Below are 19,379 nucleotides of genomic sequence, written 5' to 3'. Positions count from 1 at the left end.
AAGCATTAAAAACGACCCCAAGAAAGCTAGTGCCTTCTTCTTTCAGTCTTATTTCCACAGTGGAGTCTTAGGTCATGGTTGAACTGAGTTTAACGGGACATATTTTAACATGGAGTGTTGCTAGGGCTGCAAATATCAGTACCTCTTCCAACAGGAGACACTTTAATGTTCAAATGCGGGACTTTCTGGGTCACAAGGGTCGGCTGGCAACCGTACTCGCCTCAAAAGCAAAGGAGTCCTCACGCGTCATTCTGTTGCGGTGGGAGACATGAGTGAGCACAGTGTTGATGAGCAAGTTGCTCAAACCTAACGTTTCCGAAGGGGTGGAACTGAAGTACGGGAATAATCACGAGGGTGGAGCATCGATAGTGTTACACCGAGATAACAGATTTGCAACTTTTTTTTTAGTCAAGAAGCAATGCAAAGAAGAACAATCTCCCACTCCTCCTCACTGAAACATTCACCGCAATGGCAGCTCCTCCACCTTCTTCATCTCAAAACGCGAGTCTAGCTCCACAAAAAAGATGAACGAGGTCGGATTTTGTAATTGGAATTGCATTTTCCAAATTCCAAAGTTGCAAATTTATTTTTATTTCTATTAATAATGTTTAATCTTCGGGTAAAATATTTGTTTCACCGGAGCATTTGTTTTCAATTAACCTGAACGTCATTTTCGCAGATCGCGTTTTATATAGGTCACGTGCTCAATCTGTAAAGCGCCACGCAGCGATCAGCGCGTCATCTCTGAACTCACAATTGCATTATTACTGAGAGAGTGACGGATTGCTCAAGGGGTTAAAATGATCGTAGTTTCTCATAGGTTATTGCTTTAGCTCATTCTCTTCGTCAGGGCATATATAAAAAAAACGTATTGTACGTCCGGTAGTAATGGTCAAGAGAGTGGCAAACTATTGCAGCAAAACCTTCCCGGATTAGGAATACCGCAGCAAAGCAGAAAGGTACCTATAGATTTTAGGAGTAGTTACAGTACCCTTTAAGAGAAGTTGCTTTCACTGAGACTTTATCTGGTATAACATTAGTGTTTCACTATTTTTCTATTAGTTAGAAATAGTCTGGTATAATATTTTAAAAGTAAATTAATATGACGTGCGTGTAACACAAGAACAGTAAACTATGGTGCAGAAAAAAAACTTGCATGGCAGCGACAGTCTTTTATTTTTGTGCGGTTACTGCGCATCTGCAACCCTGCAACTTGGTAAAGATCAGGCGAAGTGTATTTTCTGAATTGGACTGCTTGTTTCTACACTGTGTAACCAAAGTGGTAAAAAATACTGTTTTTTTACATTGGGTGTCCGCGGAAATCTGTCGATTTTCCGTTACGACCAGCTTCAGTAAAATGTCGTGCAAACGGTGCCCTTCTACACGCTACTTTGTGCAGAAGGTATGCAGAGGAAGAAGCATGAGAGCACCAGAATGAGCTCCCGTTTAACTATCCTGAAAGCAACGAATTCGTTTGATAAAAATCGATGTGTATATCAATGAAGATGTAAATTTGTACAGTTCAAGATTTGTAAAAACTTGTGGGAGGGCATGGGGGTGTAGCGACGCTTTCCAGCACGTGGTGAACCGATGCGACCGCCTGTAAGAGATGGAAGTCGCAAACGCATCATTGTCCGAGGATCGGAGCAACAGAAACGTTTTTTTCAAGCGAAGCAGTATCTTCATTCATATTTTTATCAATAAGAAATACAATTATATCCAAAAACGATAAAAAAAACAGTGGGGTGTGAATTCGAGCACTGGTCTTGTTACTTTTGAATGTGTGCTTACTTCATTCACCAACTGTAAGACGTTTTTTTTACACCAGAACCACACATCGTATTAAGAAAATAAATCTTTCCCGTTAAACATCTAGTAGCCAGTTCTGTCTAGTTCTTCTTGTGCCAGTTCTTCTAGAAAACGTCACCCATGTCATGAAATACAGTACATACTCTGTATGCACAATCTGTATCTCTACTGAATTTCTTTCAGACTTCAAAGTACCTTTTTTTCTTCTTATGTTTTATGGTCCCAATAAATTAATTCCCTGATCACACTGTCTTTTCTTCTGATATTGCCAAGTTTTTGTCCTTTCTACCAGATTATGAACAGTGCATGATAAGGCTTTCTAGTAGTCTCACCTTGTAGTCTGTTTTCAGATCTGACCTTAAGACCCTGGCAGTCACATAGATCTTATGATGTATTCTGCATGTTGTCTTCTGTATATTGATTTATTTGGTACAATGATCTCTCCTGAATGTGCACTTTCCTAAGAAACAATGTTTTCTGAAAACTGCTATGTAAAATAAAGATTAATAATCGGTATACATATCACATAGGTAATATCAATCGCCAGACAGGATTGTACTATAGGCATCTGGGTGTTTATGATGATTTTTTCATGTTAATTAGAACAATAAAATTACAAACAAAATGTTTGGGTATAAAACAAGAAGTGTGTAGCTTACTCCCTTCAGCATTGAAGCAATACATAAGGTTTGCAACAGTAGTAAAATCTCATTTATAATACTGCATTCATTTGTATTCACCATACCTCTAAACTTACATTAGGTAATTAAATGTTCAGACTTTTATAGTTCAGTCGATTGGTGAATCCATAAAAATGAAAGATGTGAGAGATATTCTAGTTTTTAAAAATCCAAGGAGTGTAGATAGATAGGGTCAAGCAGTTTTTGTAGCAAAAGAGCCACAACTTGAAACTAAAAGAGAATTAATTCTTGAAACATGCTGTGGTATTGATGCTTCAATAAAATGGCTGGGCTGCTTGTTACTTTGGAGAGCTGTGGGTGCTTTTAACAGGATTCCTAGTTAGGTGTCTTAAGGCCCAATCTGGGCTCCTTGAAGTAGCAGCTAGAAATGGGATCTATATACAGTTAGGGGTGGCTTCTCTTTGTTCTTCAGATTACAATCTGTATGTCTAATATTTTTTTTAAATCATCAAGGAGCTGAGTTGCATTAACATTCATCTTTTATAAACATGCTGCTTATAAACTCTGCAAGTACAAATCAGCAAATAGATAATATTAGCAGTAAGTACAGCCCCCTATTACTGTTTCTCCAGTTGTAAATTATAGAATAGAACTGCCTGCTTAGAGTTTGCTGGATTTTGGTTTATGAAATCATTAAGAAGAGATTTAGGACAGTCTATACAGGTCTGAATGTTTGTAATCCCATATTTTTCGTGTTTGATTTATACATTCCATTACATCTGTCAATATGCGATGTTACTATTGTAATGCTTGAGTTGAGTACAGATAACACATCACAACTCTTTGAGGAGTTTTGCTTGAGTGTCAGTTTTAATACTTGTCATTTTTAAAGTAGCAAATCAGAATAGTTTGTAATGAAAACTGTGTTAAGTAAGTAGACTGGATCCAGTGATATCACTGTCCAAATTTGGACATTTTATTGAAGCAAACAGGATTTTACTGTTTGGACTCCTTGGAAGAGAAGGAGATTACATAAGCTACTACTGTTCTTGAGTCCTCAGGTTCATGTTCTCAAAAGAAATGAAAGTAGAGATGATGAGCTGAGAACTGTACTTAAATTGAATACAAATTATCACTATATCAGCTGTCTGTCAACATGGTAGCTAAAACTGATCTACATGTTTTAAATGTCTCTTGCACTCTTTCTACATCAAATATTTAAGGATATTCAGATTCAATTACAGTACATGGAAATGATAAAATATGTAAATTAGTAAAACATGCATTTGCTACAAAAACTGCTGTTTTTCTGGAAATCAGACATTGAGGATTAACAAGCACTAAGAACTTCATTGTTCCTGCCTCTCAGATGGACAGAGATCCCTGGTCTCCCCACCTGAGTGGCTCCTCTGAGAAAGACCTGCAGTTCACTAGAACAATGAATATAAGTCAGAAAAATGCCAAACGTGCCAAACGCATTGGTAAGTACCTGATTTATACTTTCTAGACTATTAATTTCAGGCTGAGTAATGAGTTGAGAACTGTAGTTATCAGTGTGTATACAGTCTATTTTGAATTCTTTAGCTAATTCTGAATCCAGAGAAAAAGGAGTAATTTAGGCTTGCATTAACTCCACCAAAATCATTCCAAACATTTCTGTCCATGGTGTGGTAAAAGAAAGTGAAGTACATTTCCCTCCTTGTGTGAGGAAAAAGACATGTGCTCCTGGTAGGGAGTAGTCTGTGTCAGTAACATGCAGTATGTTGGCAGGGCTGGAGGAGGTGAAGTGGGTTGTGCGTGTGCAGTGCTATATGCATGAAACACCAGGCACATTGAGAGGTCTTGCATGATTAGCAGTTGCTGAACAAAAAGATTTTCTGCTGTCCCTGTCAGAGCTGAGGATGTGATCAAGATAAATTGAAATTAAGACTAAATTAACAGAGCTTTGATGGGATTAACCTGCTTTGCCAATGTGCACTGATTCCCATTATTGGTGTTTGTGTGGTCACCTGTTTTGTTGATTCCTGGCTTTTCAATGCATCTGCCCTCTGCTGCCTCTATTTCTTCTCCCCTGTCCCAAACTCTGTCATGGCAAAATACAGTAGCAGCTTGTTCTGAACTTGGCAGCAAGCTAGGGAGTAAGATTATTCCTCTTCAGAGACTGATATTTGTAACTGATCAGTATTAAAGCAATGTTTCTCAACCCTGCTTCTGGAGTATCTTTTAGTTTTCCTTCCAGCTGGTGGTACAGTGGTGAGCACTGGCTCACTTCCTGGCGTGCTATCTGCAACACTAAATTAAATAAAGTGGTTAGAAAATAAATGTGATCTAGTTGCTTTTTTTATTTTTCATGAATGCCTTTCCTACTGTGTCCTTCAGGTGAAGCCCTTGAGAATTGCCCTGTGCTAACTAAAGCCACGCTTGTGCGTTCTCGCTGCTTCTCCAATGGAATCAAGCCTGTGCCGCCGAACGCCCAACCCAGGTCTGTCCATGACACACGGCCCTCAGAAATGTACACATTGCAGACACATTCAGAGCAATTAAAATGCTGCCTTTACAACTCAAGACGGTTGTGGCTTTCATAAACAGTGCACTGAAGCTCGTTTTCCAAACTTGTTACTCAGTTTTTGCTTACTGCCACACAGGTAGCCTACTACTTTTAGAAACATCTTTTCTGTTTTTTTGTGGGGGCTGGAGTGAAGAGTGTTGATAAAATTAGCTTGTTGTTGTCCAAGCTTGCATCTTTTGTGGTTTTATGTGCTTCAAAGCAGGACTGTGAACTTGGCAAGGGAGTGAACACAGTTGACAACACTGCTCGAACTCTGTAAAGATGACAGAGCAGTGTTTATCATTTTTTCACTTTTCTCCACTGTCTCCATTTGTGTCTTGCCTGCAGGTCCGATAACTCCCCTTCATCAGTAGCAAGGCCTCGCTTGGCTGGAGTCCCCTCCAGAAGGCTGATGGCTGCTTCGAGAGTGGAGTACAGCCCCAACCAAGGTGCTGACAGCTGGAGCTGCTGGCCTGTCATTTGTTTGAATGTGTTTGGTTGTGTGTATGAGTGTGTGCTGAGTAACCATCTGTGGGACTGGGCAAAATGGAAAGTAACCTAATCAGTACAGCTCTAGGTTTGAGCAATACAGGACAGTAGAGGTTGAAACTTCCTGTCTGCTGGGACTCATTTAGAGTTAAAGAGATAAAGAAATAAAGAACTTGCCTATTTTCCTTCTTGGTCGGTTCTTGCATTTCCCCTCCTTGTGTTGAGGTTGGTGCGAGTGTCAGTGTGTCTGCTACTGTGGGCTGTGGTGTTGTGAGATTGGTGAAAAGGGTGACATTTCTGAAGGGTGTTGAGAAATTTTGACCTTGTTTTGCAGGGGTGACCTCAGATGTGAGTGAAGTGGGACAGCAACTGATCTATTCTAACGGGCCTGCTGAGCCTGAGGAGGACAGGCAGATAGTGGTGTCCCCTCCTGCTGCCAGACCCCCGGGCCGAGTGCCCCGCAGAGTGTCCAGAATCCTCACATGTGAGTCGGCAGCACCATTGGTTAAGATGTCACTAATGATAACAGGGACTGGTACCAGAGTTACATACTGTACAAAAGCTCACTGGTAACAAAAACTCTCTCATGGCCTGTAAAGAGGAATTTATTACAGACTTGATACTATTTCTTTCTGACATCCGACCTTCGTAACTGTATATAAAAAAAACTTACCTTTTTATCCATGATCCAGGATTCTCCAGCAGCATTGAAAAGAAATGTTATTATAACTAATAACAACTAATCTGTTTCAAAGACCTTTAGAACTCTCAAGGACTTGTGAACTGATCTGTAGACAATGGGCACAAATCAAGCCGCGCTAGAGATAACAGCACAACCCAGGATTTATTGAACTCTGAGGTGTGGCCATGCCAGTTCACATTACTGTACACATTACAGTTCCAGCTGTACCAACACACCAACAGATGGCGTGACAGAGTTTTGAGTATTGGGTGTGAAGTTTTGGTTCTGTAAGGCAGTAGATCATCAGGTGACAAAAGCTCACAAGGTGATGATATCTCCAGATTCACCGAGAAAATCCCAAGGAGCTCCTTCAGAGTAAGCAAACTCATTTGCAGTAGATTCTGGCCAGAATACAGGTGGGTTTTGTTTTTGTTAACCCCAGCAACTCTGCTTCCCCCACCCAGTTATCCCAGAGCCTTGCCAGCCCCAGGTTTCAGGGAAGAAAGGGCTCCTGAGGATGTCACAGAACAGTGGTGGAGAGGACTCGGACATGCAGTTCCTGAGCCCCACCAACCCTTCTGACAGAGAGAGAGGTGGAAGACTGGTAGTGGTTACAGTCAGGTTGATTTGCACAACTTGACTTCCATGTGGTGAAAGAGCAGGGGACTTGATGTAGTGTTTTAGCAACAATGGCAACTTGTTAGGAAGACTGCCATCCTGACTAACCACTACAGCCTTCACAGTAGACAAGCAGTCCTCACCCTTTATTCTTCTTAAAGGTGAAGTGGAAATATAGTTTCCTCTCAGAACGTTATGTTCAGACAGTATGTGTAAGCCCTGTCTGTGTTCTTCAGGTGAAGCCCAGGGAAGGACCTTCCCAGAGCTCCTCAGAGCCTCTCAGATGTGCTCCACAACCTGCCGCTGTGTATTCAGTGGGATTAAACCCGTGCCCCCGATCTCTAGAGGCACCAAGCCCTTGCCCGACAGGGCCCAGGGCTTGCCCAGGGACTCCGGAAAGGCCGGCCAGACAGGGCGCCCCTTGGAGCGCCCAACGGAAAATAACCTGCAGGTTTATGGAGAAGAGGAGGCAGTGGACTACGAGGAGGTCAGAACACACCAGGGCCTTTCTAACCCACATATCGTCATTTAAATGTGCAGAAAAAGGAAGGGATAAGAGCTTGCTTGTGTAGTTTTATTTGGTTATGTTCTTCAGGAGGTTTCAAGGTTTCATTCCCAAGTCTTTTCTATTTTGCTTTGCACAAAAAGTACAATAAGCTGTGCGAATGCACTGGCAGTGAGAGCCCAGCTGGGTTAGGAACTGAGAAGGAATGTTAAAGGCTTGTGTCTTTTGTGTTCTTCAGAGGCCGAACTCCCTCAGGTTCCTGCAGTACACTGTGGCAGAGGAGCAAGACTTGCTCAGCTCACCCCCACACAACTTCCTCGATGGCATCAAAGCCGGGTCAGTCCACAACAGCTCATGGCCCACAGACACACGCCACCTTTACAAATAACAACGCCTACAAAAAAAGCTGAGACAAAAAAACCCAAAATATACTAAAAGCAACAGTTAACATAGTTCAGCTGCGTCAGCATGCGTAGGCTTCAAAGGAACAACTAATAGATTTATTCCATGCTGAAAAGAGAAGAAAGAAAACACAAAGTTTCGGCTGTGGAGCCTTCTTCAGGTTTGAGTTAGTTAACATATTCAGAATGATGAAGTTGTCTGCTTGTGGATCATGCTGGCATCTTTTTCTTTAGTGGCTTTTACATGCTCCATAGCAGGGCTGTGAACATGGTGATCTTTTAATGTCTCACTGACAGAGAGTGTCCTATATTTACAATGTTTTTTGTACAGATAAAACTTTGTGGAGGGCGCGGTGGACATCACAACATTCTTGCCTGTGGGGTTGGGGATCACAAAATTGACAGCTCTGTTCCAGCTCTGTAAAGATAACTGTCAGAGCAGTGCTGATCGTTATTATTTTTTTCACTTTTCTCCTCTATGTCTCTGTGTCTTCCCTGCAGGTCCGATAACTCCCCTCCTTTAGCAGCAAGGCCTCGCTTGGCTGGAGTCCCCTCCAGAAAGCTGATGGCTGCTTCCAGAGTGGAGGACAGCCCCAACCAAGGTGCTGACAGCTGGAGCTGCTGGCCTGTCATTTGTTTGAATGTGTTTGATTGTGTGCTGAGAAACCAGCCGTGAGACTGGGCAAAACTGAACAGTAATTAAACATTACAGCTTGGGTTTTGAATGGGGCAGTCTGTTTCAGTTTTTTCTTTTCTAGACTAGATTACTGCATTTCCTACACAGTAGCTGTTCATTATTGCTGCCTACTGGGTCTTATTTAGAGATAAAGAAATAAAGAATAACACCTGCCCACATTTTTCTCAGTTGATTTTGGCATTTGTACTTCGGCATGAGTGTCAGTGTGTCTGCTGTTGTGGGTTTTGGCAGGTGAAGGGTGTTGAGAAATGCGGACTTTGTTTTGCAGGGCCTGGTGAGCCTGAGGAGGACAGGCTGATAGTGGTGTCCCCTCCTGCTGCCAAACCCCCGGCCCGAGTGCCCCGCAGAGTGTCCAGAATCCCCAGACGTGAGTCGGCTGCACCATTGGTTAAGATGTCACTAATGATAACAAGGACTGGCTCTGAAGGATAATTTCAAAACACAGACATCCCATTCCAATTGGTCAAATTCCCATGCATGAACACAACCTACTGTACGTGATTTCTTCTCCTATTATTATTTTCTGAGGTAAAACAGAGGAAAATTAACTATTAAGCTTTGATTCTTTGTTAAATTATGCGTTATGTGATGCATTATGTGATAGTTAGCCCACAGAGGAATGATAATATCAGATGGGAATGCAAGCTTTAACTAATCTAATGTAGTCAATGTGACTCTGGATCATGATGATAGACTGTGATAGACTCTGTGTCAACAAATGTGTAACTTTGGGAGAGATGTGATGTTTTTTAAGTCATAACAATTTGTTGGTATAATTTCTGAGCCTCAATTTGGTGTGTTGCTTTAAGTCTAATCTGGCTATTATCACATTATTACTTTAATATTGTTGTGTCCATTTCAGTGATGCCTATCAGACCATGTAATTAAATCATATATTCCAACTCACTAAAACATTGCTTTGGTCACTTTGCCTCTATAGGAGTGTTGGGGAGCTCCACTCGTGTTGCTTCTCATCAGAGCCTGATGTCGTGCCCTGGGCAAGGCATCAGCACTGGCAACACAAGTGTCGAGCCCCTGGCGCGAGTCTATGGGCAGGCAGTCCAACAGAACAGTTACCCCCAGGTCCAGGAGGTTAGTAAGAGGCCTTTATTTCTCTTTGCTTTTGTTTTGAGTTTTTTACAAACAAAACTTTTGAGTTTCAAAAAATGCTCTGTAGGTCTTTCATTTTTGTGTTTCACCAATGTCCTAGTTTTTTATAATACCTTCTACAGTATATTTATTTATAAACACTTCACATCAAGACATCAAAAACAATTTAGACATCAAAAACAATCAAGATTAGTAATAATGTCTCCATCAGCATATGTACTCTGTATACTGTAATGCCATAGCACACAAGTGTAACTACAGTATATTATGATCAAGCCCTGTCTACGTACTGACCTAATATTCACAACAACAGTATTTGAAGCCCTATACAGACAGTATTCTGGAATAGAATATTAGAGTATTTAGATATAAAAAATACAGCCTGGAAATGAATTGACCCAATAATAACAAACAGCAAAAATGTCTTCAGGGGTTCACTATATAGGAAATAATAATGATACAGGACTAATATGTTTCTTTTTCCATCTATAGTATATTTGGTATTTGAGGGATTTGATCATTTTGGGACCGGCCAGATTGCTTACAATGATCAGACGCAGTTATTTATCTCAGAAATTAAAACATTTTTACATTTTTGTAGACTCTGGTGGATAACTTGTGAAAGCCTTTAGCTTGCTTTTAGAAAACACCTATCAAATCCCTTGCTTGGCACTTTCATCTATGTACTGTACTTAATTATATCAGCAGCATTATAGAGTTGCCGTCATATGGCTGTAAGTTATGTTACGGCATCAAAATATAGAGGAAACTCAAAATAAAATGCAAAAAGGCTTGCCAGATATAATAATAATAATAATAATAATAATAATAATTGCTTACACTTATATAGCACTTTTCTGGACACTCCACTCAAAGCTCTTTACAGGTAATGGGGTCTCCCCTCCACCACCACCAATGTGCAGCATCCACCTGGATGATGCGACGGCAGCCATAGTGCCCCAGAACGCTCACCACACATCAGCTATCAGTGGGGAGAAGAGCAGAGAGTAATGAAGGCAATTCATAGATGGGGATTATTAGGAGGCCATGATTGGTAAGGGCCAATGGGAAATTTGGCCAGGACGCCGGGGTTACACCCCTACTCTTTTCGAGAAACGCCCTGGGATTTTTAATGACCACAGAGAGTCAGGACCTCGGTTTTACGTCTCATCCGAGGGACGACGCCTGTTTACAGTATAGTGTCCCCATCACTATACTGGGGCATTAGGACCCACTTGGACCACAGGGTGAGTGCCCCCTGCTGGCCCCACTAACACCTCTTCCAGCAGCAACCTTAGTTTTAGCAAACTATGGAAGATATTAACAGACGTTCGGGAGGGATAACAATGACAAGTCAATCTCACACAGCTGTTCCTAATCACCAGCATTATAAAACTAGCTACATACAGTATACTGAACTCCAACACCTCCCTTCGCATTTATCTCAAACATTCCTCCTACGCCCCATCTCCACCTTGCAGCTACCCCTCGGTTCACTCAAATGACTGGGGTTCGAGACTGCTTGTCTTATGGCCAGGAGGCTGCCTATTAACCAGATGGGTTAAACCAAATTTTTCTAGGTAGGTATTGCTAGCATTCACAAAACATTCAGTTCTTGGATGTTGTTGTCCCTAGTGAAATAAATGTTATGAACACAACTCTACTGGCATCCAATAATAATATTTATAAGACGCAGTAGAAAAATATATATAGAATTTATGGAAATGTCTTTAAATTGTGTTTGTGTCTTTAATGATTGGGATTAGACTCTGAATATACTGTATGCGTATGTATAATAATTTTTTTTTATAGTAGAATTTTTTTTTATACTGTACTCCCCCAAAAATACACACAACAGCAACCAAGTCCTGAGGGTGACAAGTAGTTACAAAAATGTTTTGTTCTTCTCTTTTTAGAAAACGTAAGTAAATTAAATCATATCTGTTCTGTCAATTTGTATGATTTTTTTTTTACAATCCAAGTTGTTTATGCTACAGATGATATATTCTTGTGCAATTTAGTTTTAGCTGAGATCTGAGCAGTTCATTACTCTAAACACTATCCTTTCCTTTCCTTTCACTATCCTGTTCCCAGGGTGATTTTATTGCTGGCTACACAATTGCAATTTCTTTTTCTAATTTGCTCATACTGGCACTGACACTGATACTGACAATACATCAGTACTGTTTTTTTAGGTGGAGCAAGTACAAGTAAATGTATATGAATACTATGAATCACAATTCAGTGCTGTGAAACAATTTATGTCATGGGGTCCAACAGTAAATATTTCAGAGGACTCAAAGTAAAAAAGTTTACCAGGACTAGTCCAGCTGGTCTCAAAACTGAGCCGGGCCAGGATTCCCCAGGGTTAACTTGTGCTTTTCTGTTATTACAGACACACAAGATGGGGCACGTCCAGGACCGGTGGAGGAGCGTGGGGAGTCTTAAAAAACGCCTGCGCATGATAGGGGGGGATGGATCTGCAGAGGAGAGGGATAACATCTCTTTTCCCCCTCTGAAGAGTACCCCCCATATCGCAGGTCAGATCAGCATCTCCCACACATCTGCACTGATTTTCTTTCTCACTTTCTTCCACCACTTTCTTTCAAGGTCAGGTTTTTTTCCTTCTTCTAGAGCTTTTTTACTGATGCCCCGAGGCAGAAGCCTTTCACGATCTGCTTTTGTCAAATCAGTGGTGACCAAACTGATCACAGAACGTTTCCCCACTCTGTTGTGACCTTTAGATGAGCTGTCCCCTGCCCTTAAAGGGAAGACTAGAGATGGTCCAGAGCACCCTGGGCTGCAATCCTTCTCTAGGCCCGAGCTGGCCCTCACCCAGAGCCTTCAGTTTCTGGCCTCTGACGACTGGTAGGCATAAAGCAGTACAATCAGCATCCACCTATTCCGTTTTCTATGAATACAATTCTGACTAGTGAAAATACAGACCTTGTTGCCCATATCTCTATACAGTTAGACCTCTTTCCTTGTCCTGGTTGATGTATTTCTTTCCGTTCACTGAATTCAGGGAGAGGAAGGTTGATGGACTGAGCTTTATAAGGCGTCTGTCCCAGCATCACCCTGCCATCCTGATCAGCAGACTGCACGATGTCTCCCTGGCGCTCGTGCAGGAGGTGTGATCTCTCCAAAATATTAATTGTTCATTTGTATGATTGCTTTTCACTGTTTTTGTATCCATTCTGAACCATTCATATAGAATGGTTCAAGAGAGGGGCACAGACGAGGCTCTGCAGTGCTGACGGTGGTTTGCCTTTCCCCAGGTGAAGAACTTGCGATCAGCTGTGTCTAGGATGGCAGTGGTGTGTCTGGGAGACGTGTTCACCTTCCTGAAGAGAAGGATGGACCCGGAACTGGGGAACACAGTGAAGGTGCTGCTAGAGAAAGCCGGAGAATCGAACACATTCATCCGACAAAGTGTAGACAGCACCCTGGACTGCATGGTGCAGAGCTGTACCCCTGCTCGTGCAGTCAACGCGCTGCTGAATGGAGGTCTGAGGTGAGGGCAGAAATATACAGAATAGAATAATACCCAGAATCTTAGGGTCTGACTTCAGGAGCTGTGAAGGGTCATTTACGTTTCATGGAGCTTGAAATCAAAGCATGTAATAAAGAATGTTTACTACAATGTTAATATCCATTCGTTTTCTAACCACTTTCTCCAATTTAGGGTCATAGGGTAGCTGGAGCCTATTTCTGCAAACAGCGGGTGTAAATCAGCCCAAACCTTGGACTTGTCACCAGTCCGTCACAGGACAGACACACAGACACAGACACGTGCACACTCACACCAGAAACACATGAGAACACACAAGCAGATAGCACCCCAGGTCCGAAATTGAACCCATTGGACACTGCGTGGCAGCAATGCTAACCACTGCGCCACCATGCTGCCATACAATGCTAACATACAGTACTTAAAAAAATATAAAAACAACATTAGACGGTTAAATATAATTTTTTATCATTTTAAAAGAAATCTGGTTAAGCATTGGAAAATGAGGTCCACATTGCCAATGGTTAGGTGACAGGTTGATATGGTTTCAATCAAAGTAACAGCTCAGTAATATACAATACAATGTTCTGTGTGCACAGTCACCTGAACTCCAGAGTGAGGGCGTGTATGGCTCATCACCTGGCAGACCTGGTGGAGAGGATGGGTGCACATAACCTCCCCAGGGATATCACCAACCGCATCCTGCCTGCTGCCACTCGGCTGGCACAAGATGCCTCCCAGGAAACCAGGTACAAGCTTGCTCTTTTCCTAGACGGGTAAGATGGTGATATGCTTCAAGGAGCCAGCTTTGCAACTCCGTGGTGCAATGAGTCTCATGCAAAGATTTGTCATTTCAGACACTTTGGACAGCGGTTGCTGTCTTCCCTGAAGCACCGACTTTGAGCAAAAGGTACTGTCTTTGTTCTGCGGTCTTGTATTTTACAGTACAGCTCTAATTTTAAAACAGAAACATTTCATTTCCTTTTAATTGAAAATGTAGGTCTAAAATGTATAAAATCACAATCTACATTCACAAACACTTAATAGGGGACAATATACATCATTAATAGTCAGACTGTTTATTTTATTAAAATAAATATTACATTTAGTATGTGCTTTAGAAAGTTATAGAGTATTAAATATTGTAATACATTTCTACCAATGCATTTTTTAGGTTATCCTTTTACATTCATAGTACTAATCTGGAATATGTTTAGCTTCCAATGTATTTAAAGGTATCGCTCACTAATTAAAAACTACTTTATTTTTTTAAATGTCTGTTATTCATAATCAGTGAATGAATTAAAGCAATAACTGAATTGTGTGAAAGATGAAAAATGAAAGTACTGTGGCAGGCCTGTTCTGGTACACCCTTAATTAAATGTAGATGGGCTGGAGCTTGAGGCTCCCAGTGATGTTGCTTGACTGATTGATGGACGTATTGTATTCCGTATGCTTCATGTACATGATCACCCAGCCATTGTCTATCCTGGTGCCAACTTCCACCTTTACCAACTCTCCCACTTTTGTGTCTGTTAGACTTCCACAGAGAATAAAATCAGAAAGTTCACAAAAAGCTGGATGTGAGCTGTTGACTAAGTGCACTGGAAGCAAGCGCCCTTGATGGAAGGCTGATTTCTAGAAAGTAGTCCCCAAAATGAATAAACCGATATAAGAAAACATAAGAGAAATATATGTAGAAAGAAAAGTCATTGCTTATTGCAAGACAGAAGTTAAAGATGCAATTGTTAAATATTCTGAGCAGCCCAGGGCACAATACATAGAGGTTAGAAGAAGTGTTGTGCTGTTTTTTACAATTGGCTTTGTTAAACCAATATGCTAACAACAAAATCAGTTTGGTTTCTTTCAATTTGATTTAAAAATACTACTCAAATATCAAATGCTTTATTAAATGTTTATTGCTGTATTTAGTCTTAATCTATTCAAATCTATCGAAAAATAGATGGGGCAAAAGACAGGGTTTTTAGTGACAGAATAAATATTTTTTATAGAACATTTAAGCTTGTCTGTCCTTCAGGTTTCATTACAATATGGGCTTTGTTGTTTAAAAACATGTTTAACAAAATATTCATCAGGAAACAATGGAGTGTGATGGGAGTGAGCATTTCTTTACAAAAATGATTTTTCTTTTGTTCATCTTTCTCACAGGGTTACTCCACCATCCTTCGCTCTTTGCCATCTAGCACTGCCACCGTCACACTGGAACTGTCCAGCTACAAAGCCACGACTGCCCATGATCAGAACACCCTTCTCAGCCGAATGACAGGAGTGGCATGAAGCCTTCAGCCAAACTTGTTTGAACCAAGAAGTACAAGAAACTGTTTCACTCTTGAAAGCACCAGGCTCAAACAAAATACAAAATGGGCTTTGTCTTTTAAGAAGGTGTTGAATAAACCTGCATTTCCTTTCATGTGTTGTCATCCATTTTGCTGCAGGATATAACCTTGGAAGCACACTAAACAAAACCTATGTACAAAACCTCTGACTAAGAGTAGGATAGGTGATTGTTATGGATAAGTTAAGATGTACTGAACAAAGTAACATTTTACACACATCAATAAAAATTTAAAATTCAGAAGCATTAAAAATTACCCCAAGAAAGCTAGCGCCTTTTTCTTTCAGTCTTACTTCCACCGTGGAGTCTTAGATCATGGTTGAACTGAATTTAACGGGACATATTTTAACATGGAGTGTTGCTAGGGCTGCAAACATCAGTACCTCTTCCAACAGGAGACACTTTTATGTTCAAATGCGGAACTTTGTGGGTCACAAGGATCAGCTTGCAACCGTTCTCACCTCAAAAGCTGAGGGGTCCTCACGCGTCATTCTGTTGCGGTGGGAGACATGAGTGAGCACAGTGTCGTGTGTTGATGAGAAGTTGCTCAAACCTAACATTTCCGAAGCGGGGGAATGGGCAGTACGGGAATAAATATGATGGTGGAGCGTTGATAGTGCTACGCCGAAATAACAGATTTGCAATTTTTTTTAGTCAAGAAGCAATACAAAAAGAAAAAAATCTCCCACTCCTCCTCACTGAAACATTCATCGCAGTGGCAGCTCCTCCACCTTCTTCTAAATTAAATAAAGTGAACTAGCGCTTCATCAGTAAATCCCCGTAAATGCCCAAACCCTACAGAACTGGTGCCTTCAGAGAGCACACTACATCTGTAAAGATGACAAAGCAGTGTTTATCATTTTTTTCACTTTTCTCCACTGTCTCCATTAGTACCTCTAGGTTTGAACAGTAAAGCACAGTAGAGATTGAAACTTTCTGTCTGCTGGGACTCATTTAGAGTTAAAAAGATAAAGAAGATAAAGACCTTGCCTATGTCACGATTATAGTCCCCCCTCCTTAAGGGTGCTCCAGCCCTTTCACTTGTGACTTTATTCTATGCACCTGCTCCCTATTCCCAGCCCACCTTAAAAGCCAGGCGCTGACGCTCATCCGGACTCTGCATCTGATTTCCATATCGTGCGAGTCCGGGACCTGGAAGCGCCTGGTCCCGTTAAGGTTTTAATCTCGGGTCCCGTTCCTGTTCCCTGTCCGCCGGTTCCGACCCGGCCTTCGTGGTTTTAATTCCCTTCTTTTGATGGATCTCCTGGTTTTGGACTTACTCCTGTGTTTTTGGATACTCTAAGGATTACTCTCTGGGATTGTTCGCCTCGGCCACACCTCCCCCGTGCACCAGCGCACCTTGGACACGCCCCCCTGTCTTCAGCCCCGTTTTCCTGCATGACGTTTCCCCAGTGTTTCCCCACTCCGTCGGACTGTGTCGTCCGCATAGGGTCCGGAAAGAACTGTTCGTTACAGAATGCAGAGCCAACACCTGGACCCCGCAGACGGCACCCTGGCAGCCTGGACTCCATCGTTTTTTTTTTTCTCCCCTTTTTTTTCTTAGGGCTTCTGAGCAGCCCTGAAAAGGAGGGGGGTACTGTCACGAAATTAGTTCCCCCTCCTTAAGGGTGCTCCAGCCCCTTTACTTAAGACTTTATTCTCTGCACCTGTTCCCTATTCCCAGCCCACCTTAAAAGCCAGGCGCTGACGCTCATCCGGACTCTGCATCTGATTTCCATATCGTGCGAGTCCGGGACCTGGAAGCGCCTGGTCCCGTTAAGGTTTTAATCTGTTCCCATTCCTGTTCCCCGTCCGCTGGTTCCGACCCGGCCTTCGTGGTTTTTATTCCTTGTTCTGATGGATCTCCTGGTTTTGGACTTTCTCGTGTGTTTTTGGATATTCCCTAAGGACTTCTTTTTTGGATTGTTCGCCTCGGCCACACCTCCCCCGTGCACCAGCGCACCTTGGACACGCCCCCCTGTCTTCAGCCCCATTTTCCTGCATGACGTTTCCCCAGTGTTTCCCCACTCCGTAGGACTGTGTCGTCCGCATAGGGTCCGGAAAGAACTGTTCGTTACAGCCTATTTTCCTTCTCAGTCAGTTCTTGCATTTGCCCTCATTGTGTTAAGGTTGGTGCGTGTGTCAGTGCGTATGCTGCTGTGGGTTTTGATAAGTGAAGGGTGTTGAGAAATGTTAACCTTGTTTTGCAGGGGTGACCTCAGATGTGAGTGTAGTGAGACAGCAACTGACCTATTGTAACGGGCCTGCTGAGCCTGAGGAGGACAGGCTGATAGTGGTGTCCCCTTCTGCTGCCAGACCCCCGCAGAGTGTCCAGAATCCCCACATGTGAGTCGGCTGCACCATTGGTTAAGATGTCACTACTGATAACAAGGACTGGCTCTGAAGAATAATTTAAAAACACAGACATCCCATACCAATTGGTCAAATTTCCATGCATCAACACAACCTTATGCATTATGTGATAGCCCACAGAGGAATGATAATATCAGATGGGAATGCAGGTTTTAACTAATCTAATGTAATCAGTGGGACTCTGGATCATGATGATAGAGTGTTTGTAGACTCTGTGTCAACAAATGTGTAACCTAGGCAGAGATGTGATGTTTTTAAAGTCATAACAATTTGTTGGTGTAATTTCTGAGCCTCAATTTGGTGAGTTGCTTTCAGTCTAATCTGGCTATTACCATATTATTTTAATTTTTGTTGCGTCCATTTCAGTGATGCCTGTCAGACCATGCTTTTAAATCATATTTTCCAACTCACTTACACTTTAAAAATAAAACAGGTGATGCAGTTATTAATATTGTTTTTGAAATGTTGAGCATTTCTTATGTTGGGTACATAGAGGGTATCTTCTAAGAAACAAATTTGTAGAGAATGTTTAAACCAAAACATTTACATTAGTTCTTGTTATTGCTTATGACATGACTTGCTTCTACTGTGTTGCTTTTTATTTACTCAAACATTCCACTTTCATTTCTTTAATTCAAGTATCTCCTTTGCCCACAGAGGTAGGGTGTTTTTCTTAAAAAGGCTCCTATGTATTTTCTCCATGAGATTTGTTTGAAATTGGGACAGAAAATCTGTATTTGTAAGGTTCAGTATGTAGCGATTAAGATTTAGAGTCTGTCAGTGTTGCAACTTGTAAATCAGTGTGATGGGCTGTGCTGCAGTTGTCTTTGAATAGGATGGAGTTCACCAACTGAACCAAAGGAGAGAAATGGCAGCTAGATGGAAGTGCATTTAAAACCAAGAACAGGAGGCCCATCTTTATGCAAAAGGTTGTAGGAGTCTGGATCAAGCTAACCAGCTATGTTGTCAGATCCAATCCAATACCCTGGTTTCAAATGAGCCACTAATTACCAAATAGGCTAAATTACCTGTGGGCAGGCAGTCCAACACAACAGTCAACCCTACATTGAGGACGTGAGTAAGAGGCTGTAGTGTCAAACAAATGACAAAGTTCAGGTGTCTGTGAAGCAGAAGTCTCTTTATTCATATGCATATGGAAGTCCGGCTTGCAACCACCAGACTTAAAAAAATAAGTAGCTGAAGATGGTCCTTTATACCTTAAAACACAAAGAGTTACTATGACATATTCTAAACAAATGATGAAACAGCAACACCTGCCAAATAATTATATCTAAGTTGCGGACTAGACAACAGTTAGTTCTTTTCATATTCTGGGCGTACAGACAGCTTACCAAAATCTTACTGACCAAGGACAGGCAGCATCTTTATATACATTTGAGCACAAAGCCTACGTCAAGCCACTAGACTGCATAGTTTGCAAAAACATACAAAATCAAGAAAATGATATTATTATCTCACGTCCTGGGCATCTCTCATCTCTTCATTCTTCAGTCCTTTATAGCAATACAAACCCAACATGAGCTCTGATTATTATTTGTGGCTGATTGATAAAGTATTGATTCAATATCCCCATTTATCAAAGTAAAACTCCTTACACTTAACAGGCACACTGTCGGCC

General features: G+C 41.6%; 2 protein-coding genes across 2 annotated transcripts; both read left to right on the top strand.

The window, feature by feature from the left end:
- The first annotated feature begins 752 nt into the window (after window positions 1-752).
- LOC148673290 (uncharacterized) lies at window positions 753-8,424 on the top strand. The gene is made up of 8 exons (XM_088629692.1): window positions 753-959; window positions 3,820-3,931; window positions 4,830-4,932; window positions 5,347-5,447; window positions 5,822-5,971; window positions 7,024-7,274; window positions 7,531-7,628; window positions 8,195-8,424. Exons 2-8 carry the CDS (start codon window positions 3,820-3,822, stop codon window positions 8,367-8,369), a joined length of 990 nt encoding a protein of 329 aa, XP_088485818.1. The 5' UTR covers window positions 753-959; the 3' UTR covers window positions 8,370-8,424.
- Window positions 8,425-9,085: 661 nt separating this feature from the next.
- On the top strand, window positions 9,086-15,442 carry LOC148673289 (TOG array regulator of axonemal microtubules protein 1-like). The gene is made up of 6 exons (XM_088629691.1): window positions 9,086-9,482; window positions 11,896-12,631; window positions 12,779-13,014; window positions 13,611-13,760; window positions 13,869-13,921; window positions 15,181-15,442. Exons 2-5 carry the CDS (start codon window positions 12,497-12,499, stop codon window positions 13,912-13,914), a joined length of 567 nt encoding a protein of 188 aa, XP_088485817.1. The 5' UTR covers window positions 9,086-9,482; window positions 11,896-12,496; the 3' UTR covers window positions 13,915-13,921; window positions 15,181-15,442.
- Window positions 15,443-19,379: the final 3,937 nt, after the last annotated feature.

This window comes from Lepisosteus platostomus, chromosome 4, assembly GCF_059453375.1.
Source record: "Lepisosteus platostomus isolate fLepPlt1 chromosome 4, fLepPlt1.hap1, whole genome shotgun sequence".
Lineage (NCBI taxonomy): Eukaryota > Metazoa > Chordata > Actinopteri > Semionotiformes > Lepisosteidae > Lepisosteus > Lepisosteus platostomus.
This window is presented reverse-complemented; position numbering and strand designations above follow the sequence as displayed.

Bases quoted from the DNA above. Each gene is read 5' to 3' on its own strand.
- LOC148673289 (XM_088629691.1), top strand. From the start codon at position 12,497: ATGTATTTCTTTCCGTTCACTGAATTCAGGGAGAGGAAGGTTGATGGA. The intron at 13,015-13,610 runs GTGAGGGCAGAA...CTGTGTGCACAG, and splicing joins CTGCTGAATGGAGGTCTGAG to TCACCTGAACTCCAGAGTGA. The intron at 13,761-13,868 runs GTACAAGCTTGC...TTGTCATTTCAG, and splicing joins GATGCCTCCCAGGAAACCAG to ACACTTTGGACAGCGGTTGC.
- LOC148673290 (XM_088629692.1), top strand. From the start codon at position 3,820: ATGGACAGAGATCCCTGGTCTCCCCACCTGAGTGGCTCCTCTGAGAAA. The intron at 4,933-5,346 runs GTCTGTCCATGA...TCTTGCCTGCAG, and splicing joins CCGCCGAACGCCCAACCCAG to GTCCGATAACTCCCCTTCAT. The intron at 7,275-7,530 runs GTCAGAACACAC...TGTGTTCTTCAG, and splicing joins AGGCAGTGGACTACGAGGAG to AGGCCGAACTCCCTCAGGTT.